This window comes from Dama dama, chromosome X (genome assembly GCF_033118175.1).
Source record: "Dama dama isolate Ldn47 chromosome X, ASM3311817v1, whole genome shotgun sequence".
Taxonomy (NCBI): Eukaryota; Metazoa; Chordata; class Mammalia; order Artiodactyla; family Cervidae; genus Dama; species Dama dama.
The window spans coordinates 157,955,133-157,983,067 of NC_083714.1; the positions used below are offsets into that span (position 1 = coordinate 157,955,133).

At 49.8% G+C, this 27,935-nt stretch overlaps 1 protein-coding gene across 1 annotated transcript in view; it reads right to left on the minus strand.

Annotated features, from left to right (window-relative positions):
* Window positions 1–9,668: 9,668 nt before the first annotated feature.
* LOC133052985 (G-protein coupled receptor 143-like) overlaps window positions 9,669–27,935 on the minus strand; it is a 34,596-nt gene continuing 16,329 nt past the window's right edge. The window contains 5 exon segments of the mRNA XM_061137739.1: window positions 9,669–9,763; window positions 11,911–11,916; window positions 22,256–22,499; window positions 23,873–23,990; window positions 25,681–25,789. Of these exon segments, the coding sequence (XP_060993722.1) occupies window positions 9,669–9,763; window positions 11,911–11,916; window positions 22,256–22,499; window positions 23,873–23,990; window positions 25,681–25,789 (572 nt within the window).

Here is a 27,935-nt window from a genome sequence, read left to right on the forward strand (position 1 = left end):
ATAAGCCCACCCAGCGGCATCTACACAGGGCTCTTTGTGGGAGCTGGGTCGCCCCTGCGAGGGACTCGGGTTATGTTTTTTCTGAGTCCTTGGCAGGAAATGTTGCACCCACCACTGCCCTCCATTGGCAGCAGCAGACATTGTGTGTGGTCCCAGGATGGACCTGCCCTCTTCAACCTCCCTCTCCCCAACCATCTCAACCCTCCAGGTCATCACAGAGCACCGAGATAAAGTCCCCATGGTCTATCCAGCAGCTTCCCACGTTTTGCATTCTCCTCACCAACCCCCCCCCCCTGCCCCGCCGCCGCCCCCTGCCGTGGCCATAGTTCTGATTCAGACTTCCCGCAGCCACCAGAGCCCCTTTCACTGAAAGTTCTATCAGCATCCGTGTCTTTGGAAGCTTCTGGGCCGACATCCCCAGCGGGGGGGTGGTTTCGTCAGTGTTCCCCTCTCGGGTGATTAAGCCCTTGCTTTGCAGAGCGGAAGTCTCGTCCACAGCTACCGAGGCACCGGGGGCATCTTCCAGGTGTGCTGGAAAGCCCGGGGCGACAAAGTGGGCGCCAGTGCGTCAGACGGCTCCGTAAGCGGCACCCTGGGGTTCCTCCCTCGGCGGGAGAGAGAGGGGATGCAGGGGCGGGGGGCGGTTTCGGGAGGGGGTCAGAGAGCGATCCAGACCGCTGAGAACCACGTGGGTGCACTCCCAGGGCCGGGATGGGCCTCGGAGATGCCTGTTGACGAAGGAAGCATCTGGGCTGGGCAGTGCTCTGAGAGCGGACCTCTCTTCTCACTTCCTGGATGTTGTTTTTTTTTTTTTCTGGCGGAATTGATGGTTCTCAGCTGGGACGATTGCACCCCTGGAGACATTGGAAGTGTCTGGAGGCATTCGGGCTGTGGGTTCTTTTGAGGGTGTGTGGGGGGCGTTGCTGGCATCTGATGTGGAAACCGTGGCTGCTGCTGGAACTCTCGGGGTGCTGGGGACCTCCCGCCACAGCAGAGAAGTGCCCCCCATATCCCAGGTGCTGAGCAACTTGGCCCACCCTTGGCTTCCACGTTCGTCCTCCCACCCGGACCCTCTGGTGACGAAGGCCCAACCTTCCATTCCACCGGTCTCCTGGGTCCCAGTAACCGTCTGCTGGTGCCCTGAGGTGTCCAGCTTGCGGATTCATGCCTGCACTCTGGAATTGCCCTGAGCTGTAAGGCAGGGTGCTGGCTGGCTGAGTGTCAGCCTGCCCCCCTGCCCCAGATGTGTGCTGAGGCTTCAGTTCCCTTCTGCTCCACCATGTAGTGGTCTGGTCTGTGACACCCACCCATGGCCGTGGCCTGCGGTTGGGTGGTAATGATGTTTAGACAGCCACCTGTCCGCTAGAGCTGGTGGGAATGAGCCCTGAGTGAATTCACTCTGAATGAAAGTTCATTCAGGCTGAATGAACACAGAGTGGACTGTGTGCAAAGAAAACTTTATTTATAAACAAGTGGACGGCAGGCCAGGTTTGGTCCACGGGCCGTGTGCCATCCTCTGCTATTAAGGGCATCTTATGTTGCCTCTCAAGATAACAGGTGCTTTTCTCTCTCCTTCCAGGTGTGCGTGTTAGATCTGCGAAAATAAACACACACAGAAAAAAATGTTATAGACACGAGAAGAGAATTCTAATGGACCAGCAATGAACATGTGGGCTTGTAGCACTATTCAGAAACAATTCCGGCAGCTCCTAAACAGCGCCAGCCTGACCTTAGGGAGTGTCCTTTGAGACGAAGTCATCCCTGGCTACCGGAGTCTCTATTTTTTTTTTTTTTTTTTTTTTTTTTTTGTGGTAAACTTCACCAAGAAGTTTAAAATGGAAAACACACACGCAAGTCCTATTAAAGGGGGAGGAAAAGGAATGGTTTCCACCCGGAACGTCCAGCCCCGGGGGAGCGCAAAGCCGCCAGCTTGACGTGGTGCACAAATCGGTTTCCACCCAGAACAGGCTCTGATGGTTGAGAGGAACGAAAAAAAAAGGAAAGGCTGTGCCAAAACGAAAAGAAGGGGGAAAAAAATGCTGTGATAAACCAGAAGGGGAGGAAAAAACGCCTCCTGTCAATGGGTTTTTTGTTCTTGGATTTTTCGCTAAAAATTTGGACATTACAGTTAAACTCTCACAAGGACGTTTGAAAGACCAGTTTGTATGGATGAAATGGGTACCTTTGTAATCCCAACAGATTCTGTTTTCTAGAATCTTTGTCCCAGTGGTTTTTCTATGGGCTGGAATCCTGTCGTCTTGGTTGGTGGGCTTGGGGGGTAGGGGAAAGGGGCGGGCCTTGGGTCCAAGGTGGAAACTGTTCCTGGGTGTCTTGCTTCTTTGCTGTTGTTTCACCCACCGTAGACACAGCCCCTCTCTCTTGGATGGTGTGACAGTCTCTGACGACAGCTTTCTTGCCTGCATCTTCCCCTCCCCACTGCCCCACGCCCCTCCCCCTCCCCATGCCCCTCGCCCTCCTTCCCCCATGCCCCTCCCCCATCCCTCTCCCTCATAGTCACCTCACATCTTCTGTCTCAAGGGCACTTTCGGTGCATAATAAGTGCTTTATGTAAGAAGGCTGGGGAAGGGGGACTTTTTACAGGAGGGGGAAGAAGAAAAAAAAAAGTGACTTATAAGAGGAAGATCCCAGAGTATTTTTGGAGAAGAAAAAAAAGATATTTTTTATGTTAAAACAATTTTAAAATCGTAAAATGGCCATTCAGACATGAGAGCTTTGTGTGATTCATATTTAACAAAAAAGTAAAGATACCTTTAAGAAGAGACAGGTAGAGGAGTCTCTTCACTTTCAGCTTGGTGGAAGGCAGTGAGGGGACTCTGGGTGGGCCGCTCTGGAGTTGGCCACAGGGCTGCTTTGTGCAGCTGGAGCAGAAGACCCCAGACCCTTTTCTGCTCCAGGAAGACCTTGGCCTTTTGTTTTGTTTTTTTTTCCTGCTGCGTCAGACCGTAGCCGCGGACAAGGGGATGCCCTGGAACCCAAGAAGCATTCCCAGAACCAGCATCAGTGAAAGGGGGCCGAAAGAATCGCCCCGTTCCACACCACCAATGCCGCCTAGTTCAAGACTCGGGGCCAAGGTGGGCCCCCCACCCAAAACCAGGCGCAGATTGGCCAAGTCCCTCAAGGGCTGACCAACCAGAGGGGCCTCTGGGACTTCATGGGCTTTCCCAGCGACAGAAGCAATCGGGGAGAGCTTTTCAGTCCTTGGGGGTAAATTAACAGATGTAGGATGTCTTCACAGGTCATTTTCACAGTTTGCTTCCTCTGGCAGCAGGTCAGGAGAAAGGAATTGTCGTGTTTTTTTTTTAAACAAATCTTTTTACTGTTTTTTTAAAAAAAAACATTAAAACATGGCTTTGTGTGTCCCTAGGGGAGTTTTCCTTTCCCTTGAATCAGGTGATCTTTGTACTTAACAGTTGTCTTGTTAACAACATGGCCTCGGCAGTGCAAGCAGCTTCTAGACGTCGTGCAGAGCGCTTCGCGGTCCTCAGTGTCCAGATGGGACCTTGGTGCTGAAAGCAGAGAATAACGCACAGAACAATCCCCTGATGCTGACCCAGCTTGTAATTAGCACAGGGCCTCTGGGCTTATCTGTCTCCCCCCCTAGCCAGCAATGGGGCTGACTGTGGGTGGGTAGGTTGCAGCCCTTTTGTGTCCCAGCAACCAGCCTGAATGGTATACGGAGGGTGGTGGTATCTGTCCATGGACCCAAAAGCCAACCACAGGGCATGGCCAGGCCTTTGTGCAGAAGGTGGATTGTCCCGGGAGCAGCCCCAAAGCCAGAGTGCATTCATCTCTCTCAGTGCATTAACGAGTCTCCGTGGATCTGAGAGTTTTTCAAACCGCCCCGCCACCCCCACAGGTACAAGACCAAAAGGCACTCTGTTCACAGGTCGGGCGTGTTATTCAGGCTCTGCTGTATCTAAACGCTTAACCTTTCAGAAGAAGGTCAGTGTTCTGTTGGAGTCTCCACTCCCACCTTTGAAGATCGCAGAAGCCCTCAGGGGTCCACGGATAATCACTGCTCCCCCCACCACCCCCTAAATGACTAACTTTGAGATGCAGTTTGCAGAGGTCTAGATGAACACCATGTCTGTACCCCTTCCCAAGTAAAAACGTGGCACTCTCCACACAGCATCAGCTGTCCGGGGTCCAGACGCAGTTTGCATTTGATGAGCCAAATGCTGCTGGAGGGTGGTGATGGTGGGATTCGGTATAAAAGGCTCAAGAGAGGATCATCACGGGGAGGTCAGTACGCAGGGTCTCCCAAGTGTTGACGTTGGCCTCCTGGTGAACCTGAACCAGGCTGGAAGTTGCCGGATTGGAGCCATTGGGAGGTCAAGGACGCGGACTGGATACCAGGCGCTGCGATGATGTGACGCTGCTGAGATAGACAGAACTGCCGGTGTACCATCGGGGAAGAGGCCCCGGGGTGGGGACCACGAGGAGGAGGCAGCCAGCATCCCTGGAAGCCATGCCTACCCTGAGTCACCCCCGCTGTGCCTCCTGGCAGTGCTCGGCGGGAACATGGCCTCGGCAGTGCAAGCAGCTTCTAGACGTCGTGCAGAGCGCTTCGCGGTCCTCAGTGTCCAGATGGGACCTTGGTGCTGAAAGCAGAGAATAACGCACAGAACAATCCCCGGAATCGTCCGCCATGCAGGCGAGCTCGTCCGGTGCGCATGCACGCACGCAAGCCCGTGGAAGCGAGTCCGATGCCACTCGGCGGCTACAGAACCGCAATGTTCACTTTGTCTTTCTGAAAAGAGATCTCGGAGCCAAGGGAAGTGCACTTTGTCGGGAGTAAGGGTCTACTTTGTTCCGTGTTTTTTTTCTTTTTTTTTTTAACCTTTCAGCCCACTTTTTTTTTTTTTTTTCCTATCGTGTTTCCCATCCAATGCAGAGTGTCTCCCTCCCTCCGCTCCCCAAGGTTTGTGAATTTCTGGCTTCTGCGGTTTTTATTGTCTGTGTCAGACGTGCAGCCAGATGTCCTGTCCGCATCTTCCAGCTTCTGTTCCATCCACACGGCCCCCACCCGCCACCCCGTTCCGTTTTCTCCACCAATCCCCCACAGTAACCCTCACCCTCATGCTCTCCTGGAAGGAGAATCACCGTGTGTGTATGTGTGTGTGTGTGTGTGTGCGTGTGTGTGTGTGTGTGTGTGTGTGTGTGTGTGATGGCTCATTTGTTCCAAGAGAGAATCAACAAACCATATTCGGTTGTCTTGAATAAATTGCTCTATTTTGATAGAGAACTTTCCGCGTGTGCTTTCTTCTTCGTCTGGGGCGGTAATTTTGGGGGGCCCACCCTGACTGCTCTGCTGAGTCAAGTCCCCAGGCTCTTGTGTTTTTTTTCTCCAAGAGAGATGGGCAGGAGCCAGGGCTGCTTTTACAACCAGCTGGTTGTAAACCAGAGGAAGAGACCAGAGGAGTGTAGACGCATTAGGATGTGAAAGGCGAGCATGCTTTTTTTTTTTTTTTTGTAACTAGTTTCTTTCTTGTTACTTTGTTTCAGGCTGGCTGTTTTAGAGAAGTCTTAAAGCAGATGGATGTTCTGTCCTCAGGCTTGGGTCACTGGCAGTTTTGAGTTCCTCAATGAATAGACTTAGAAGAACCTAAAGTCATAGGGATGGCCGGTGACCGCAGGCAGACACGTGCAGACAGTGACCAGTTCCCTTTATGCCGCTGAAATCCGTAAACAGAAGCCACATTGTCACTTTGAAGCGATGTCCGCCCCACCCCCAGTGACAGGCAGCGGGGAACTGACACAGAGGAGGCCAGACGGGCTGCATCTGGCCATGCATGTGAGTCACCCCAAAGAGCCTCCGGCCACAAGCTGACCCTGAGTGGGAATCGCACAGGACCTGGGCTGTTGCTTCTGCCCCAGTGTCGCCGGGGTGCAGACCTGCCTGCCTGATTCTATATTTTCTCTCTCTCTCTGTTTTTTTTCTTTTTTTTTTGTAAGACTTACTAAGCTGACCAAGCGTGCTCTCATGCGGCAGAACTGGGGTGAGGTTCTGAGCACTCTTGAGCCCTTCTGCTGAAGAGTCTGGGGTGACCCGTGTCATGAACCCACCAGGGTACAGGTTGTGTGGCAGGACTTAAGCACCGGTCAATGAGGGTGGTGGAACTCGGGCTTCTGTAGCTGTAGCCACAGACGCTGGTAGCTCGGTCACAGCTTCAAGGAGGTCCCTTTGTGCTGTGATGGAAACTGGGTTGAGACCAGATGGCCCGAGCTTTTACCTAACTATCATCTCTATGGAACCCTTTGCTGCACTGATTCTAAAAATATTTGTCCATTGAGACCCCTCCCCTCCCCAATTTATTTTGGGAATCTGAGTTTCCACTCACAGAGCAAAGACTTTGTTGTGTTTTCAGGAGCCCACATCTGGGTGATGTTCCTAAAAGGTCTTTGAGGTGTTCTTCATACTCACGGGGAGGTTTCTGTGCCCCTGTGGGCACTGGTCTTGGTCACTGTTGGTGATGGGAGCCTGCAAATCACTAGTTTACATGTATGAGAAGGCATGGGCAGCAGATAATGGACAGTCACAAAAGAGTCAGAATTGGGTGGAATTTTGGGGTTTTTTCCCCCAGCCTAGCTCCCTTTTTCTGCAACGTGTCTTCATCCACACAAAAGGTAAGCAAAGTGAAGATATAGGTCCACCCGGAGTGCCAAATGGGAAGTCAAGGGCAGGGAGACCACAGGGGTCGGGGCAGGCAGGGACTGTTAGAAGTGTTACCTTCCCCTGAACCTTGAAGTTAATAATAACTCGAGCATGGGAGCTCCTATAAAGAGAAACACTTATGCTTGAGCCGAGTTACTGAGAGAAACTCCACACAAAGCATGATTGTGAATGAGGAGGTGGGGAATCTGCAGTAGGGCAATGAGCAGGCTCATTTAAACACTTGGCAAGGCTATGGTTTTTCCATTGGTCATGTGTGGATGTGAGAGTTGGACTATAAAGAAACTTGACCACTGAAGAATTGATGCTTTTGAACTGTGGTGTTGGAGAAGACTCTTGAGAGTCCCTTGGACTGCAAGGAGATCGAACCAGTCCATCCTAAAGGAGATCAGTCCTGGGTGTTCATTGGAAGGACTGATGTTGCAGCTGACACTCCAATCCTTTGGCCACCTGATGCGAAGAGCTGACTCACTGGAAAAGACCCTGATGCTGGGAAAGATTGAAGGCAGGAGGAGAAGGGAACGACAGAAGATGAGATGGTTGGGTTGCATCACTGACTCAATGGACATGGGTTTGGGTGGACTCCGGGAGTTGGTGATGGACAGGGAGGCCTGGCGTGCTGCAGTCTGTGGGGTCAAAAAGAGTCGGACACGACTGAGTGACTGAACTGAACTGAAAGTGAAACTGTTAGTCGCTTCAGTCATGTCTGACTCTTTGCTACTGTGTGTAGCCCGCCAGGCTCCTCTGTCCATGGAATTCTCCAGGCAAGAATACTGGAGTGGGTTGCCATTTCCTTCTCCAGGGGATCTTCCCGACCCAGGGATTTAACCCAGGTCTTCTGCATTGCAGGCAGTTTCTTTACCAGCTGAGCCACTGGACTCTGGCTAACGGAAGCCAGAATGACTGAAGAGTATACTAAGCAGCTCTGGGGTATCCCATGGGTGGGGGCAGGACAGACAGAAGCAGCCAGAGCCAGGCACAGAATCGGGCCCATGCAGGTAACACACACAGCACTGGGGAGCTGCCCACACCTCAATGCCAGACGCTGGGCTGGCCCCAAGCTGCCTTCCAAAGCAGACCTTCCAGCTGCCAACCCCTTCCCGGAATTGCTTCTGCACAGCCCATTGCCTTGTGCATCAGCTTCCAATGTTGAAGTGGGGCATGAGTCTCCTCAGCCGCACCAGGCCCGTCTGAGACATGCTCTAGCTGCAAGGGAGCCTGGGAAAGCCAGCAGCTAGCATCTTTGCTCTAGAGTTGGGCTAGGGCTGTGTCTTGCTCGGCAGGAGGAACCCTCAGAGGAGAGACGTCAGGGCTTCTGATGATATGGGCAGACAGGATATCAATACAGAGGTTAAGCACCCAGAAAAGCTAAAAAGTCCTCTTTACTGCTGCTGGACATCTTGGGTCAAGGTGGCTGTGATGTCATAACAAGGGCAGCTTTAGGAGCTTGCAGCCCTGGGTACCACGGTCATGGTCATGGGATGCCCTGAATCCCCTCTGTGGCCCTAGGACTCCAAAAGCACAAATCCAGCAGCTGCCTGGACAGCTTTCCCCAAGCGAGACAGAGTTCTGATCTTGATGTGAATGAGGGTCACATGGCAAAACAGGAAATGGTGTGTGCTTGTGCCATAGACTTATCTAGGTGGCCTGTGTCTCCTGTGTGTAGTATGTACAATATTTTCATCCCCCAAAACGTATATGCCTGTGTGTGTTTATAATACATAAAGTCTGTAAACAGACAGTCCTCCACACTGCCCCACAAATGTAGACCATGCAGATGTGGAGGGCATCTGTGGATTTTGGTATCCATGGGGGTCCCAGAACAAACCTCTCATGGATACCAAAGGACAGTTTTATATTATTATATATGTAAAATTATGGAAAGGGAAACGTTGGCAATGATCTGAGCAGAGTCAGGTCCTAAGCCCATATAATCAAAGCTACGGTCTTCCCCATAGTCATGTGTGGATGTGAAATTTGGACCATAAAGAAGGCTAAGTGCCCAAGAATTGATGCTTTTGAACTATGGTGTTGGAGGAGACTTGGACTGCAAGGAGATCCAACCAGTCCATCCTAAAGGAAATCAGTCCTGAATATTCATTGGAAGGACTGATGCTGAAGCTCCAATACTTTGGACACCTGATGCGAAGAACTGACTCCTTGGAAAAGACCCTGATGCTGGAAACGATTGAAGGCAGGAGGAGAAGCGAACTACAGAGGTTGAGATATTTGGATGCCATCACCAGCTCGATGGACATGGCTGTGAGCAATCTCCGGGAGCTGGTGATGGACAGGGAGGCCTGGCGTGCTGCAGTCTATGGGGTCGCAAAGAGTCTGACACGCTGAGCGACTGAACTGAATGGAAGCCTCCCTTAGACTGAATCACCACCGCTAAACACAGCTGAGGACCGACCGAAGGCTAACCTGGTGGTCCAAGCCTGCCCTCCTCTGCCCCCTAGTGGTGGATGAGGAACTTGCTCCCAGGCGCGTCACCGGTCCCTGCATCATCACTTATCTTATACAAGAGCCTTCGCTTAGAGGTTATTATTCAGGCAGACCCCACGTCAGGCTGGGAGCTCGGACACAACTACTTCTTTATTATCATTATTAACTCTTCCAAGGACCTGGGTCTGGCATTGACATTACAGCCAGATCAGAAAAACGAACGTCCACGGACACTCAGGACAAGCTGCTGGCGTCGAAGGGAATCTGCCTTTCGTTCCCAAGCACAGGCTCACGGTAGGCCTCTGCATCACACAGAGGCTGCCAGGGAACACGCTGTTAACTGTGATGGCAGGAAGATTCAGTGGGGGGGGGGGGGAGGGGGGGGGAGGGCGGTGTATACTACACCCCGAAGTGTGCTGACTGCGGGGGCGAGCGCACTGTGTGAGGGATGAGAACCCTCGCGTCTGAAAACACACACAGAGGGCCTGACAATCTGCCCTGCCCCCGCCCCAGCCCCGTCGCGTCCTCTCTACGCGTCTCCTCGGACTTGCGGAACAGAGTCCGCCGCCTTGCCGCTGCGGGACACGCTTGCGACGTGGATTTCGATGGTGCTGCCATCGGAACCTGGGGAGGAAGAAAGAATGTCACGGGTCATTGTAAGTGTCTGGGAGTGCCTTCCACAAGTTGCACGGCGGTATTCAAGAGAGAAAAAAAAAAAAAACACAATATGTCCACCCACGTGGGATTAAAGCGTCCCTAAAGGACAGAGCGAACCCTACAGAATCATCTCGGGCATCTTGACTGATGTCATGACTGTATCCACCCCACTACCCTGCCTGGAGACACTCTCAGCCACACCCCGTGGATGACGCAGAGCAAATGGAAACCGGGCCTGTTGACACCGTGCAGCTTCCGGGCCCTGGGACTTGCGCTGAATCAGGGGTCCCGAGATCTCAGAGCTCTGTGGTCCTAGAGGGTTCCCTCGGGCAGTGGTGACCCGGCAACCACTGCACAATTCCAGGAGGTGCCCGGAGGCCTTCTCTTGCTAAAACTGAGAGTGGCCTTTTCACGGATGATGCCACGTGGTTGGAAGAGGAGGAGGCAGGGTGTGGGGAGCAATCAGTGGAATGAAAAGCCAGGCGTCACTTGCCAAAACTGTGCTCCTAGAGGCCATCCCAGTGACACACCTTCCTCTGGACCCTGTGGGAGCAGATGTGCGAATTATTCTCTCAGGGCAGAAATACCCAGGCTTGCCTGCTGTTGTGCCAGGTTCTAGGGTATGCGTGTGTGTGTGTGTGTGTGTGTGTGTGCATGCACACATGTGCATGTGTGTGTGTGTGTGCGTGTCTGTGAGGAATGAGCCGTGGAAGGGTGGCCTTTTCAACTATGCATGAGGCAGATGAAAACCTGCCATTGCTGAAAACCTCCAAATCCCAAATTCCCTCAACCTACACGCCCTGCAGATGGCTGCAGCCTGTTCCCATCACAGCCCTCTGCTGGCTCAGAACCTTCAAGCACAGGCTTCTTTACACCCAAGCTCAGTCCTGCCACAGGGCCTTTGCACATCCCCTTTTCTGCCTATGAAACTCTTTGGATTTTCTTGTGGCTCACTCCCACACTGCACTCAGGTCTCAACTTAAATGTTCCTTCCTTGTCAAGGAGATGTCATGGACGACTAGATAAAACCAGTCTCCTGCCCTCTATGGATATGCCATTGTTCACAGCACTTCCTCTTTCCTTTATTTATATTTTTAACTTTTTTAATTTCTATGATGTCCAACCTTTTTTTTTCCTTGAGTCGCTTGTGCTTTAAGTGCATTATTTTAAATTATTTGTTATTTTTAACTTTTTTAATTTCGATGATGTCCAACCTTTTTTTTTCCTTGAGTCGCTTGTGCTTTAAGTGCATTATTTTAAATTATTTGTTTGTAGCTGTGCTGGGTCTTTGTTGCTACACGTGGGCTTTCTCTAGTTGCAGTAAGCAGACTTAGTGTAGCTGCTTCTCTTGTTGCAGTGCAGATTCTATGGTGCACGGATTTCAGTATTTGTGACTCATAGACTGAGCAGTTGGTGGCACATGGGCTTTGTTGCCCTGTGGCATGTGGGATCTTCTTGGAACAGGGGTCAGACCAGCGTTCCTTGCATTGCAAAGCAAATTCTTAACCACCGGACCACCAAGAGTCCTTCACAACACCAAGGACCACCAAGGAACCACTGGGGTCCTTCTTCATAGCACTTCCTGGTCAGGACTTGTGGTGCATGGGCTTAGTTGCCGCCCCCCCAGCATATGGGAGTCTTCCCGGCCCTGGGATCGAACCTGTGTCCCTGGCACTGGCCAGTGGATTCTTCCCCATAGACCACCAGGGACATCCTTCACTTATTTGTGATTTTCATTCTCTCTGCCGCTAGAATGGAGACTGCCATGGACAGTGCACTCATCTCTCTCAGTCACCGTAGTATGTGTGGCCCCTGACACATAAAAGGGGCTCCATAAACAAATGGAGCATAAATCTTGTGGGGTCATGGCCTTGACATCAGAGGGAGGCCACACGGGTCCCTCTCAGCATTAAGACACTAAGTATCAAGACAGGCAGAAACGAGCCCTGTTTAACGCATGCAGAGTTTTGGAGACTACTCAAGGAAGAGAAGAGAGAGCCTCAGGGACGTAAATACCTGGAGAAGCCTGAGATACAGGAAGAGGCTATGATTACGACCAAGAAAAAGCAAGTGTGTGCCTGTAGCATCTCCATGACCACCACACGAAACCCTACCGTGGCCTGCGGGGGGAGAGGCACTCACAGAGTCCTCTCAGGGCAGGATGAAGATGAGTCCGGGGGGATCTAGGTCGGAGTAGGTCACACCAAGAGTGATGAGCCCTCAGAGAGCAGAGGAATTTAGAAGATGGGGGTGGGGGAAGGGCTCACGTCAACGGCCATGGACCCTGCAGCCACATCTCAGGAGAGTCCAGGTTGCCCATCGAGATGGTGGGAGCAGCCCGTTTTACTGGAACAGAGAACCCGCTCCTCCTAGAGACCAGGCAGTCAGTTCAGTTCAGTCGCTCAGTCGTGCCCAACTCTTTGTGACCCCATGGACTGCAGCACACCAGGCTTCCCTGTCCATCACCAACTCCTAGAGCTTGCTCAAACTCATGTCCGTTGAGTCAGTGATGCCATCCAACCATCTCATCCTCTGTCGACCCCCTCTCCTCCCACCTTCTCAGCATCTGGGTCTTTTCAAGTGAGTCAGCTCTTCGCACCAGGTAGCCAAAGGATTGGAGCTTCAGCTTCAGCATCAGTCCTTCCAATGAATATTCAGGACTGATTTAGGACTTTAGCATGGACTGGTTGGTTATCTTTGCAGTCCAAGGGACTCTCAAGAGTCTTCTCCAACACCACAGTTCAAAAGCATCTGCTCAATTTTTTTTACAGTCCAACTCTCCCATCCATACATGACTACTGGAAAAACCATAACTTTTACTAGAGGACCTTTTAATGTCTCTGCTTTTTAATATGCTGTCTAGGTTGGTCATAACTTTCCTTCCAAGGAGTAAGTGTCTTTTAATTTCATGGCTGCAGTCACTGTCTGCAGTGATTTTGGAGCCCCCCAAAATAGTCTGCCACTGTTTCCACTGTTACCCCATCTATTTGCCATGAAGTGCTGGGACCGGATGCCATGATCTTAGTTTTCTGAATGTTGAGTCTTAAGCCAACTTTTTCACTCTCCTATTTCACTTTCATCAAGAGGCTCTTTAGTACTTCTTTGCTTTCTGCCACATGTGTGCTGTCATCTGCATATCTGAGGTTATTGATATTTCTCCTGGCAATCTTGATTCCAGCTGGTGCTTCTTCCAGCCCAGCGTTCCTCATGATGTACTCTGCATATAAGTTAAATAAGCAGGGTGACAATATACAGCCTTGATGTACTCCTTTCCCTGTTTAGAGCCAGTCTGTTGTTCCATGTCCAGTTCTAACTGTTGCTTTCTTGATAACTCTGCATTCTTGGAACTCTGCATTCAAATTGTGTGACAGGTCCCAGGCTTTTTGCAGTGTGGACAGAGCGCTCCTGCCCCCTGCTGGAAGCTTCTGCTTACTACTCCCAGACATTTTTTCACCAAGAACAGAGCGCTCCTGCCCCCTGCTGGCCGCTTGGGCTTACTAGTCTCAGATTTTTTGCATAGAAGACAGAGCATTCCTGCCCCCTGCTGGCCGCTTGTGCTTACTACTCCCAGGCGTTTTTCAGTGAGAAGAGAGCGCATCTGCCCCCTCCGGGATGCTTCTGCTTGTTTACTACTCCCAGGCTTTTTGCATAGAAGACAGAGCACTCCTGCCCCCTGCTGGTCGCTTGTACTTACTACTCCCGGGCTTTTTGCATAGAAGGCAGAGCGATCCTGCCCCCTGCTGGACAATTGTGTTTACTACGCCCGGGCTTTTTTTTTCTTTCTTTCTTTCTTTTTTTCCCCATTTAATTTTATTATACTCCCAGGGTTGTTGCAGAGAACACAGAGCGCTCCTATCCCCTGCTGGTCGCTTGTGCTTACTACTCCCGGACTTTTTGCAGAGATGACAGAACGTTCCTGTCCCGTGCTGGGCGCTTGTGTTTACTACTCCCAGGCTTTTTGCAGGGAAGGCAGAGCGCTCCTGCCCCCTGCTGGACTCTTGTGTTTACTACACCCAGGCTTTCCCCCCCCCCCCATTTACTTTTATTATGCTCCCAGACTTTTTGCATAGAAGATAGAGCGCTCCTGCCCCCTGCTGGACGCTTGTGTTTACTACTCCCAGGCTTTTTGCAGCAAAGACAGAGAGCTCCTGCCCCCCTGCTGGACGCTTGTGTTTACTGCTCCCAGGCTTTTTGCATAGCAGACAGAGCGCTCCTGCCCCCTGCTGGACGCTTGTGTTTACTACTCCCAGGCTTTTTGCAGCAAAGACAGAGAGCTCCTGCCAACTGCTGGACGCTTGTGTTTACTGCTCCCAGGCTTTTTGCATAGCAGACAGAGCGCTCCTGCCCGCTGCTGGACGCTTGTGTTTACTAATCTCAGGCTTTTTGCAGAGAAGACAGAGCGCTCCCGCCCCCTGCTGGACGCTTGTGTTTACTACACCCAGGCCTTCATTTCTTTCTTTTTAACCCTTTGGCTCTCTTGCAGAATGAGGTCAACGCCATCAAATGGGATCCTTCTGGCATGTTGCTAGCCTCCTGTTCTGATGACGTGACATTGAAGGTAAGGCTGGTATGACCCTAGGTGACCCCCGGAGCCCCCACGCTGTCTTCAGTCCCCGTGGTGCTCCTGCAGCTGACCGTTGTGTCGTGAGCTCCCTTGCTGTCTCTGTCGTCTTTTCTCTCTGCAAACGGCGTGCCACTTGCCCCGGCAGTGAAGCCCTGTTTATTAACCGTGTTCCCACGGAGCCTTCTTCCGTTCCTGAGGCCTTTCTCCCATCCAAGTACTAACTAGACCCAACCGGACCCTGCCTAGCTTCTGAGATCAGATCAGGGTCCTTTGGACCGCCGCCCGCCCCCAGCCTTTCTTACGGGCGCCCCCTGGTGGTCAGCGGACGCCTCTGCCTGTGAAGCACCTGCGCGTTGTCAGCCGCCCAACCCGCTGGCCGTGAGCTTACCAGAGACAAGAGAAACCTCTGCAATGCTCCAGGCAGGAACCTCCCCTCCCCTCACCCAGTGGGAGAATCAGCCTTTGCTCACGTGATCCTGCTGTGTCCCCTAGATCTGGAGTATGAAGCAGGACATGTGTGTCCACGACCTTCAGGCACACAGCAAAGAGATATACACCATCAAGTGGAGTCCCACCGGTCCAGCCACCAGCAACCCCAACTCCAGCATCATGCTGGCAAGGTAATGGACAGACAGCCCGCACCCCAGTCTCAGTTCCTGAAAGCTCCCTTGATCGCTGAGGCTGTGCCAGCCACGCAGCTGGTAAAAGTCACTCACGTCCCCAAGAGACCATGAGATGCTGTCAGGGTGTCTTGCAAATGTGTTTTTGCCCTCAGATGCTAAAGAGTCTGCCTATAATGCAGAAGACTTGGGTCTGATCCCTGGGTTGGGAAGATTCCCCTGGAGGAGGAAATGGCAACCCACTCCAGTATTTTTGCATGGAGAATCCCATGGACAGAGGAGCCTGGTGGGCTACAGTCTGTGGGGTCGCAGAGAGCTGGACATGACTTAGCGACTCACACTCAAAGTTACTTAGAAACTAACTAACTCAAACAGAGAGACCGCTCACTGTGCAAGGGCTGCGAGATAGAGGTTATCACGTCATGGCTAACTTGAGATGAGGATGCTTTTAACCTTGAGGCTGGAGGAAGGAATTGTGTACCTCCATTCTCTCAGCACTTTGCTTTGATGAAGCTTTTTACTACAACTGAAAAAAGGAAACAATTTAGCTTGGACCTCGCGCTTGGTTGGGCTTCCCTGATAGCTCAGTTGGTAAAGAATCCACCTGCAATGCAGGAGACCCTGGTTCGATTCCTGGGTCGGGAAGATCCCCTGGAGAAGGGAATGGCAACCCACTCCAGTATTCTTGCCTGGAGAATCCCATGGACAGAGGAGCCTGGTGGGCTGCCGTTCATGGGGTCACAAAGAGTCAGGCACAAGTTAGCGACTAAACCATCCCCTTCAATCTTTCCCAGCATCAGGGTCTTTTCCAAGAAGTCTGTTATTCGCATCACATGGCCAAAGTATTGGAGTTTCAGCTTCAGCATCAGTCCTTCCAATGAAGGGACTCTCAAGAGTCTTCTCCAACACCACAGTTCAAAAGCATCCATTCTTTGTCGCTCAGCTTTCTTTATAGTCCAACTCTCCCATCCATACATGACCACTGGAAAAACCTTAACTTTGACTAGATGGACCTTTGTCAGTTAAGTAATGTTTCTGCTTTTTAATATGCTGTCTAGGTTGGTCTTAGCTTTTCTTCCAAGCAGCAAGCATATTTTAACTTCATGGCTGCAGTCCTAATCTGCAGTGATTTTGGAGCCCCCCAAAATAGTTTCTCACTGTTTCCCCATCTATTTGCCATGAGGTGATGGGACTGGATGCCATATTCTTGGTTTTCTGAATGTTGAGTTTTAAGCTAAATTTTTTAGTCTCTTCTTTCATTTTCATCAACCGGCTCTTTTGTTCTTCTTCACTTTCTGTCATAAGGGTGGTGACATCTGCATATCTGAGGTTATTGATATTTTCCAGGCAATCTTGATTCTGGTTGGTGCTTCCTCCATCCCAGCGTTTCTCATGATGTACTCTGCATATAAGTTAAATAAGCAGGGTGACAATATACAACTTTGATGTACTCCTTTTCCTATTTGGAACCAGTCTGTTGTTGCATGTCCAGTTCTAACTGTTGCTTCCTGACCTGCATACAGCTTTCTCAGGAGGCAGGTCAGGTGGTCTGGTATTCCCATCTCTTTAAAAATTTTCCACAGTTTGTTATGATTCACACAGTCAAAGGCTTTGGCGTAGTCAATAAAGCAAAAGTAGATGTTTTTCTGGAACTCTCTTGCTTCTTCAATGATCCAGCAGATGTTGGCGATTTGATCTCTGGTTCCTCTGTCTTTTCTCAACCCAGCTTGAACATCTGGAAGTTCACAGTTCATGTATTGCTGAAGCCTGGCTTGGAGAATTTTGAGCATTACTTTGCTAGTGTGTGAGATGAATGCAATTGTGTGGTAGCTTGAGCATTCTTTGGCATTGCCTTTCTTTGGGATTGGAATGAAAACTGCCCTTTTCCAGTCCGGTGGCCACTGCTGAGTTTTCCAAGTTTGCTGGCATATTGAGGGCAGCCCTTTCACAGCATCATCTTTTAGGATTTGAAACAGCTCAACTGGAAACCAGGCAGCAGCTGGGAAGACAACTTCCGGTTCCGAAACCGCATTCCTGCTGGAGGCGCTTCACAAAGGCTTTGATTTCTCACAGGGTCACCCCACACTGTTAACGCTCACATCCTGAGCATTAACAGTTTCTGTAGTTCTTGCAGAAAGACCATGGCCTGGAGGGTCACACGGTGGCTCATGATCGAGGTCTCAGCTGAGCACCCACCCTCGTGACCTGACACTTTAGGGCATGCTCTTCACCCTGTGTTGTTTTTTTTTTTTTTTCCTTCAAAGTTCTTGCATCCTTCGCTGTCCTCTCAGGCTCCACAAAGGAGACCCCTTCTTGCCACAACCACTCTACGAGTCTCAGATGCCAGCACCGTTGCAGATGACCCCTTCTCCCCTCTTCCCAAGCCTAGCCCCACCTGGGCTGAGATGGTCTGCTGTCTGCACCGATGCTTTCCAGCATGTCTGCCTTTCCATGGGTTTCTAGTCTGGTCTTAGCAAATCCAACAAGGCCGTGGTGGGTGTGTACTCATTCTGCATCAGTGGTGTGTGAATACCCGAGTGTCCTTGCAGGAAGTGCAGCTGCTGATGACCTCACAGTGCCCAAGGGCCAGGGCCCCTTCCTAGCAACTCCCGGCAGTGAGCCTCGCCAGTCAAGGCGGGCTCTTGGGAGCTTCCCGTCTCCATGTAGACCTACCATTCGGGGAGGCATGTCATCTCTTGGGCCCTGGGCCGTTGTCTCTTGGATCCCTTGACACCTCAAAGCCCTAGATGGGCAATCCCAACTGGGAGGCACGGAGCATAAGCTATAGAGAACGTATGATACTTTGCCCTGAATCCCTGGCAAGTTGTGGAATCGCCTTCAAGGTTTAGCTGGCCTGACAGATTGGAGGCCCTGGGGTGTGTTAACTCCCTCACTCCCCTGGCACTGGCAACCCATGGAGCCACCTGGAGTTATGTGGACCGCACGTGGGTGGCAGGAAAGAATAAGAGACAACAAGACGGATGAGACAGAATAGAAACACGTGGAAGGTAATGGGGAAGTGTGGGAGAGAACAGGGAACTCTGAAGATCAAGGAAAGAATTGTGCAAAATAGAACCGTGTGTGGGGGGAGAACAAAGAAAGAGGAAACAGGGAGTGGAGGGAAAGACAAGGTCTTGTGAGAGCAACAGAATTGCAGAAGAGGAGAAAACTGCAAGAGGGAGATGAGGGATGATGGGGGAAAAGAGAACCATGAGAAAGACTGGCATTCGGGAGAGAAAAAGGAACTTTGGGAGCCACGGAATTGTGTCGGAGGATACAGAGAGGTGGGGGAGACAGAATCGTGAGAGAGGCTGCTATGGGAAAGGACAAGAACTTGTGGGAGAGATATGGAATTGTCAGAACAGAGAATTAATGTTACCAAAAGGTATGCATGAAAGGGTCTGGCTGCTCACCATTCAAAAGCCAGTAAATGGGCCAGCTTGGTGGAAAGGAAAAATTTGCTTTATTTCAGATGCCGGCAACTGCAGGGGGAGGGTGGCAGATGTCTGTCCAAAGGCCAACTCCCCGATAGTCAGGGGGTGAGAGCTTTTATAGACAAAGTTGGGGGGGGTGGTTACATGCTGAAACGGTATAGTCATCTCTGTTAGTCATCTTCACACTGGTCATCGGTTATCTGGCTAGCGTCATCATGGTTGTTTTAGGTACATGTAATCTTTAGTTCCCAAGTGCAAGTGTCCCCATGTCTTTGCAGTGAGTTCTGGGAATTGTTGGCAGCTCAAGTCCTGGGTACAGTCAGGTCATCATGTAATTAACCTTCCACCTGGTCTGTTTTGGTATCTATAAGACAGCTCACAGGATGTGGCTCAGAATATTATCTATAGCCCTTCAGAAAGAACTAAAGGTCCTTGTGTATGTGTGTTAGTCGGTCAGTCATGTCCAACTCTTTGCAACCTCGTGGACTGTAGCCCACCAGGCTCCTCTCTGTCCATGGAATTGTCCAGGCAAGAATACTGGAGTGGGCTGCCATTCCCTTCTCCAGGGGATCTTCCCAACCCAGGGATCAAACCTGGTTCTCCTGCCTCACAGACAGATTCTTTATACCGTTTGAGCTACGGCAGAAGTCTCACTATACTTAATGACTACATTATTATTATTTGGTCTCCTCTGATTGTTTTCCTTTGTTTCAGCATGTCTCACCTCTCTGATTAAACTTATTCTTTGACTAAACTTCTCCACCAGCAGCAGGCAGGCAGAGAAGACGATGGAAGGGCGGAGGGTGGGCAAGAACCATACAGTCTTACTCTATTTCATTATGGGGAAAGCGTGTTGTGGGAGAGGCTGGTCATCGTGGAAAAGAGGGTTGGGGGAGCCCTGGGAGAATAATTCTGGGATGAATGGGCAGTTGTGGAAAAGAAAAAAACAAAAATGAGAACAGAAAATCGTAGAAGAATAAAATGGCAGAACTGAAATGTGGTCGGGAACAGAACCGTAGGAGATAAAATGGCGATATGAGACTGACCACAGATAGCAAAGACCTGTGGGAAAGTAAAATTATTCGAAAGAGGAATTTTGGAATGAAACTGAAAGTTGTGGGCAAATGGAGAGTTGTGGGCAAGGCAAGGATTATAGGAAAGAAACTGTGGGATAAGTGTGGAGCTTCAGAAAAGACGCAGGGTTGGAGAGAGAAGTAGGGAATTACAGGGAAATAGAGCTTTGTGGGAAACACGGGATTGCATGGAGAAGGAGGACGTATGGAAAAGCAAGGGATTATTGGAAAGATGGGACAGCTTGTGGGAAATCCTGATTCTTCACAAAGGTACTCTTTGTATTTTGAACTCAAGTTGTCATCAGGAATTATACACAAAATCCTCTCACTATGAACTGTTGCCACAGTCGTGAAAGTGAAGTCGCTCAGTCGTGTCCGACTCTCTGTGACCCCGTGGACTGTAGCCCCCCAGGCTCCTCCATCCATGGAATTTTCCAGTCACTAGGTTAGTCCTACGAGCAAATGTAAGCGTTCTGTCTCCGCTCAGAAACCTTAACTGGCCTTTTGCTGGCCACAAGATAAAAATGCAGAATCTGTAAACACCCGTTGACAGATCTCTTCCCCATCTGCCTCTCTCCAGCTTCGCACTGCCAAACGACATGCAAGTTCAGCCTTTTATTTATTTGTAAGTCTTTATTTCTAAGTTCCCCACGTGATACTCCTCAGAGATGCTCACACCCCAGCCCCCGCCGCAGCTAAAGTGGTTTTGACCGGGTTGCAAGCACTCAATGAATATTTGTTCAAATTCAGTTGACTTCTCTGTTAAGTGGCGAGTAAGTGCCAGACACCGCATTAGACGCTTAATGACAGAGGCTCGGTAGAAGTCTGTTGGCCTGGAAATGAATCCTGAAGTAGCAGATAGAGGCTTAAGGATATGATAAGCAAGTCAAGCTTCCTCCTAACAGTGCAGACGGGGAGAGGCTTCGAGTTTGTATCTCTGGGCTTTTCTCTGACACGTAACAATATTTTCTGTCTTATGAAAGCAAAGTGGCTGGAAAGGAGAAAGGAAACATGCCCGAGATTAAGGCAGCCTTATCTCATTTCCAAGATTACCACTTTATTCGAAAATGCCTCCAGTTCCTGAGGCCTTGCGGTTCCTCAGCATACAGCCTATGGTATAGATGCGGGGGTCTAGTATGTAGGAGTCATTCTGTTTGCTGACTTGTACCCACATCTTTAATTGTGGTGTTGGAGAAGACCCTTGAGAGTCCCTTGGACTGCAAGGAGATCCAACCAGTCCATCCTAAAGGAAATCAGTCCTGAATATTCATTGGAAGGACTGATGCTGAAGCTGAAACTCCAATCCTTTGGCCACCTGATGTGAAGACCTGACTCATTTGAAAAGACCCTGATGCTGGGAAAGATTGAAGGTGGGAGGAGAAGGGGGTGGCAGAGGATGAGATGGTTGGATGGCATCACCGACTCGATGGACATGAGTTTGAGCAAGCTCTGGGAGTTGGTGATGGACAGGGAGGCCTGGCGTGCTGTAGCCCATGGGGTCACAAAGAGTTGGACACCACTGAGCGACTGAGATGAACTAAACTGAACCCACATCTTTAGCCCAGATTGCTCTACCTTGATATTTTAAATGAAGATTGGAAATTTTCATGACCCTTTTTTTTTTTTTTTTGCCACACCACATGGCATGTGGGAAGCTTAGTTCCAGATCAAAGATTGAACCCTTGCCCCCTGCAGGGGCAGGGCTGAGTCTTAACTCCTGGCCCAACAGGGAAGTCCCCTTCATGGCCATTTAGTTCTATTCCTCCCCAACATTTGCTTCATCTTCCCACTCAAGTGAAAGTTTCACTTTCAAGCTTTAGAGAAACATTATTTGGGCCTTAAAATGATACTTTCATCCTCCATATCAGTTGGGCTAATGGACATTAACCACAAATTAGCTGAAAAGTGAAAGTGAAGTCGCTCAGTTGTGTGAGACTCTTTGCGACCCCACGGACTATAGCCCACCAGACTCCTCCATCCATGGGATCCTCCAGGCAAGAGTACTGGAGTGGGTTTGCCATTTCCTTCTCCAGGGGAATCTTCCCGACTCAGGGATTGAACCTGGGTCTCCAGCATTGTAGGCAGACACTTTACCATCTGAGCCACCAGGGCAGTCCAAATTAGAAGAACAAGATTTTAAAAAGAGGACCGATTTGAGGACCACAGTGCGAGAGTCTTGAAATGAAGAGGACAGAGCGGAAGAGCCAGCGATGGGTGACCTGCATTTCGTCTTAAACGCCCCCGGATGAAGTGGACAAACCAAAACTGCACGTAAAAATCTCCAGAGGTCAGGTCACCTACTGTCCATTGTCTTACAGGAAATGTCAGCGCCGGGCGAGAAGTGACCGTTTATCTCAGACTCAGAATGTCATGCATCCCAAGGCAGAGCTAGTGATCATTAACACAAGGCTATGGTGCTCAGTCCCTGGGTGGGGAAGATCCCCTGGAGGAGGGCACGGCAACCCGCTCCAATATTCTCGCCTGGAGAATCCCCATGGACAGAGGAGCCTGGTGGGGCAACAGTCCCTGGGGTCGCAGAGACTTCGACAGGACTGAAGCCAAATGGCACGCAGGCAGAGAAAAGGCACCACGCTCACATTATAAGGAGAGGTGAGTGATGAGCTGCAAGATTCAGGTGGTCCCTTTCCACTCATGCCCTGAAGCTGGTTCCAGAAAACGGGGCAGAGAGCCTCCTGGTTGTTGACAAAGGAGTTCCTGGGGAGCCCGGGGCCCCCAAACTAGGCCTGCCCCTACCCAGAGGCTCTTACCTTCAGACAGCAGGCTCAAGGCCTCGTCGGAAGTGTGTGCGCCGCCTGGAAGCTCCTTCTTGGGAGTGGGGCTTTCCGCGGGCTTGTGGGGGCCCCCGGGGGACGGGGGATCCCCCTCGGTGGCCGAGGTGGTCATCGAGTCCCATGGGATCTCCTTGGTGGGACCTGGAAGCGTCAGGCAGCAGCCTGTCCAGCCGTAGAAGGCCAGGGACAAGAGGAAACCTTGGGCTGGATTCAGGATCCCCTGGGAGGGAGGAGAAAGAGACAGCATGTAAGTCAGGGCGCCGACGGGCATCAGGGCTCACGGGGGTCACTCTGGTGCACAGGGCTGGCCTCAACTGGGACGTGCCCCGTTGGCTGGTTTGGGGCAAGAGAGAGACTGGCTTGGAGGTGCTGGGCCTTCAGAGGTGCATGGGGGACACAGGAAACCAGGGGGGTGGAGAGGAAGGCCCCAGGCATCACCCCACGGATGTGGGTTTTCTAGAACGCTTTGTATTTATGGACAGTGTTCCAAGGGATACCTCCAACTCTGTGGCTTTTTCAGTCTGCAACATTTCTTCCAGAGAAATTCCCAGATATTCTTAGTCTGCCTCAAAGGTTTGAGACACTTGCCAAACTGACTTACCAGAGTCATATCCGTTTAATAATGATGCCAATACTGAATATACAAGTATTTAATTGAGGGCACGGCACGCCTCTCACTTGTTTATTCGCTAAGTCATGTTGAACTCTTTGCAAGTCCATGGACTGTAGCCCGCCAGGCTCCTCTGCCCATGGGATTCTCCAGGCAAGAACACTGGAGTGGGTTGCCATGCCCTTCTCCAGAGGAACTTCCTGACCCAGGAATCGAACTGGGGTCTCCTTCATTGGCAGGCGGATTCTCTACTGCTGAGCCACCAGGGAAACCCAGGCACCTCTCCACTAACAGCTCCTGTATGGAGTTTTTGTAGTGGAGACACAATATATTGGAAACTTCGAGGACAATGTATCCGTGATCTTTCCACCATATTATGGTGTTGTGTTTCTAGGCAATATTGTTGCCTACATGTGTGATTAGGGAGTTGAAATGAGTATAATCTCTACATCCTGCATTTTTCACTTATTACGAGATTTCATAATTGTCATGCTTTACATTGTCATTTTCAACATCTGCATACCATTCCATCAAGATCAAAGACAGTGATTTACTTAACCATTCCCTTTTTAAAAAAAAAAAAAAAAAAAAAGATGTGGGTTGTCTAGAATGCTTTATATTTATGGATAGTGTTCCAAGGAATACCTCCAACTCTGTGGCTTTTTCAGTCTGAAACATTTCTTCCAGAGAAATTCTCAGATATTCTTAGTCTGCCTGAAACGTTTGAGACACTTGCCAAACTGACTTACCAGAGTCATATCCATTTAATAATGATGCCAACATTGAATGCACAAGCTAGCTCATGGACCACAGCCAGATATGGGGGCCCCTGCAACCTCTTCAACTCACTGCATATTTAATCATAGATCATACTTAGATCATACATAGATCATACTTCTCAGTAGTTTTTATCCTCTCTGGGTTTTTTTTGTTTTTTTGGTTTTTTTCTTTAGGAAGTACATTTTAAATCACAATTGACCTACCATCATGAACCATGTGGTCTTGGCTGCATTTCTGACCTGTTTCAAAGAGCTCCCGTTGATATCTGGTTGCATTTCAAGATAGAACAAAAGGCTTTCATTGATGACATTTGAGAACCAGCTGTGAGAAAGAAAATGGGCCACAGGTAAAGAAAACATGCGATATCATTTGCTTTTTAAAAATTTTTGCTTATTTTTTAGTGGGAGGATAATTGCGTCACAATATCATTTGTTTTCAATGCCAGAGGTCAGGGCATATGTCTGCATGCATGAGTGCTGAGTATCTCTGTCATGTCCATCTCTTTGCAGCCCCCATGGACTGTAGCCCGCCAGGCTCCTCTGTCCATGGGATTTCCCAGGCAAGAATACTGGAGAGGGTTGCCATTTCCTTCTCCAGGGGAACTTCCCAACTCAGGGATCGAACCCACATCTCTGGCATTACAGGTAGATTTTTTTTTATCCACTGAACCACCTGAGACGCTCCAGGTAACATGTCTCCCAAGACCTAGAAGTCCAGGAGGGGTGACCAATTAGCTGCAGGAGGAACCAGCACCCCAAGAATTAGACCTCAGAGATGGCACCCCACTCGGCCAAAAGCAGAGACCAAGAGACCCTTCCGAAGGTCACAATCAACATCACATTGGGTGGAAGGTTCTAGCACACGTCAAATAGCCCAGAAGTCATTCCTCCTTTGACGAGCAAGCTGCCATCTTGCTGGAGACCAACACAAACCTTGATGTTTTATGTCGGAAATTTCTGACGTTAGTGTCGGCAGGTCGGTGAAGTTGGAAATGGCAGGCTCGGGCTATTTTCAGATGGAGGTAACTCACAGCTCTCCCAGGAGAATGTCCAAACCAGCCTCCTCCCATCAGATAAATTATTAACCACCACCGTGTGTCCTGTCTTGCAAATCACTCTGTCACTGCAGCAAAGGGCTTTCTGATTTGGTACTTGTCACAGGTCTATTTGCACAGAACACACCCACCTGAGATGCTGGGGCAGGCTGCCTGTGGGGGGCAGGCCACTGAGGGGATGAAGATTGCTCTCTACACTTCTTTTTTTTTATTATTATTTTTAGTTGTTTTTCTGGCCGTGCTCCACAGCTTTCGGGATCTTAGTTTCCTGAACCAGGGATGGAACTCTTGCCCCCTGCAGTGGGAGCTTAGAGTCCTAACCACTGGGCCGCCCGGGGAGCCCTGGTCTCTGTCCTTGTTGCCCTGAGCTGTGAGTCATCACACAGACAAGGGCCATTGCCCCTGTGTCTCATCAGATACAGGAACCCTGCTGTCAAGACAAATGCAGAGACTTCCCTGGCTGTCCAGTGGTCAGGACTCGGTACTTTAGTGCAAGGGATGAGGGTTCAATCCCTGGCTGGGGAAGTAAGATCCCACATGCTTCACATTGCAGCAAAAAATAATAATAATAATTAAAAAATAATACAAAGATGGATGCAAAAATAAAAGATGGGTTTAGAAGGCATGATGAAGCATTTGATTTGAACATTAACCCCGGCGATGGGACAATACTCGGGAGGCAAGTGGTTGGGATGTGTCCACGTTAAAGTGAGGATTTTCTGTTCTTAGGGATTCTCTATAATTGGAGCGGACGTGAATATCTTTCTAGAAGGTCATGACTGTAGACCGGCCTTCCTGTCTGGACAGAATTGCCTCCAGGGCCATCTGGACAAGCCTCAAAAGGTTTCCTCTCCCAAGACTCTGCCTCTGGAACTCAGGTCACACTTGGGAAGGCACCTGACAAGCAGCTTGCATTTCGCTTCCCAGGGACAGTTTAAAGAAAAAGAAGCACGTTACCAAACGATGAAAACCAGCATTATTTTGAAGAATCGGGTCTTGATCACGGCTCCCAGGCGTCTCTCGTTCTCCGTGTAAACGCCTTGTCTTCCCTTCAGTAAGGAGGCCACTGTGGAGAGCAGGGCGGGACGGTGTGTGATGTTCATGATTTACAAAGGGCAGCAAAGTGGATGGGAGCCCGCAAGTCACCCTGGAGAGCAGGAAGCAAGATACTAACCATGCTTCTCTCACCACTGCATGGGGTGGGGGTGGGGGGGTGCGCTTCTCAGACACTTGGGGCCGGGGTTGGGGGGGGGGGGCGGGGGTACATAGCTTTTAAAGGTTTACTTTGAAGTCTTTGTGGCTTCCCTGATAGCTCAGCTGGAAAAGAATTTGCCTGCAACGCAGGAGACCCCCTTTAGATTCCTGGGTCAGGAAGATCCCCTGGAGAAAGGAGAGGCTACCCACTCCAGGATTCTAGGGCTTCCCTTGTGGCTCAGCTGGTAAACAATCTCCCTGCAATGTGCAGACCTGGGTTTGACCCCTGGGGTTTGGAAGATCCCCTGGAGAAGGGAAAGGCTGGCTACCTACTCCAGTATTCTGGCCTGGAGAATTCCATGGACTTTATAGCCCATGGGGGTCACAAAGAGTCTTTCGAATGACTTTCACTTTCACTTTTGAAATCTTTTAGATTTATATAAGATACACAGAGATAGTAGAGTCCCCATATAGCTACAACCAGCTGCCCCCAATGTTAACGTCTTCCACAATCACACTCACATTGGTCAGCATGAAGAAAACAAGACTGGTACAGTGCTGTTAACTAGACCCCCAATTTTATCTAGATTTTATTAGTTCAGGAACTGTATTTTTAACAGTTTATACTTTTTGTTTTATAATAAAAATTATTTTTATAAATATAAAATATAAATATAAAATTATTTTATTATAAAAATATAAATATAACAGTTATATTTTAAATATAAAAATTAAATTTTTACTATAAAAATAATTTACTAGAGGGCTTCTCTGGTGGTTCAGTGGTTTATAAGACTCCATGCGTCCAACACAGGAGGTGAAGGTTCGATCTCTGGTCAGGGAACTAAGATGCCCCATGCTGAAAGGTGCAGCCAAAAAAATTAAAAATAATAATAATTTATCCTTGATTTCTTTCTTTCTTTGGCCAAGACTCTCTGCATGTGGGATCTTAGTTCCCCAACCAGGGATTAAACCCAGGCCCCCCTGCAGTGAAAGCTCCTAGTCCTAACAACCTTGGACCACCAGGGGAGTCCCATACTTGCTATTTTAAAATGTTGAAAGATTTAGCATCCCTCCTTTAGACAAGTTGGAAAATATAAAAAGAAGTTTAGAAAAAAAATTAATAACCCACGGTCAACCCAGAGACAACTACTGTTAGCATCTTACTGTATTTCTTTCCAGTGTTTTTTCTACACGCAGTTTTCACTTATTTGATGTAAATGAATATTTTTTAATCACTCGGTTTTAATGCAATGTTTTTAAAAAAGCTGTATGTGGCTCAGACGGTAAAAGCATCTGCCTAAAATGAGGGAGGCCTGGGTTCAATCCCTGGGTCGGGAAGATCCCCTGGAGAAGAAAATGGCAACCCACTCCAGTACTCTTGCCTGGAAAATTCCATGGATGGAGAAGCCTGGTAGGCTACAACCCATGGAATCACAAAGAGTCGGACACGACTGAGTGGCTTCACTTTCTTTCTTTCTAATAGGCTATGGGGGCTGTGTGTTTTTAAATTTTTATTGCAGTAGAGTTGATTTCCAACGTTGTGTTAGTTACAGGTGTACACACACTGGTTTTCAATGCAGATACAAAGAGGGAGACCCAAAGAGCCTTGGTGATGTTGTCTCCCTAAGTAGCAGAGCATGTCGCTTAAAGTTCTGCAATCCACAGTCGATCCTCCGGTGACCTTTCTGCGGAGGTGTGTTTCTTTATTCCAATTCTGCCCATGAGGGACCCACAGGGCACACATTCTGGTGCCTCTGACTCACATCCTGCACACCCATTCCTGTTTGCTGCCCAGCTGGGAGAAGACACGGGCCCAGACAACAGGGAGAACCAGCCCCCTCCAACCCACCGTGGACATCTCCGCCCCTGGCCCACGGCTGACCTTTCCTTTCCTCTCCTGTTTCCATCTCCCCCTCCGCCAGTTTTCAAGGACACTGGGTCTTTGGGGACACACCAAGGACAGACTCAGGATGAGTCCAGGTAGAAGGGAAAAAGTCCACGGGTCCCCGGGCTGT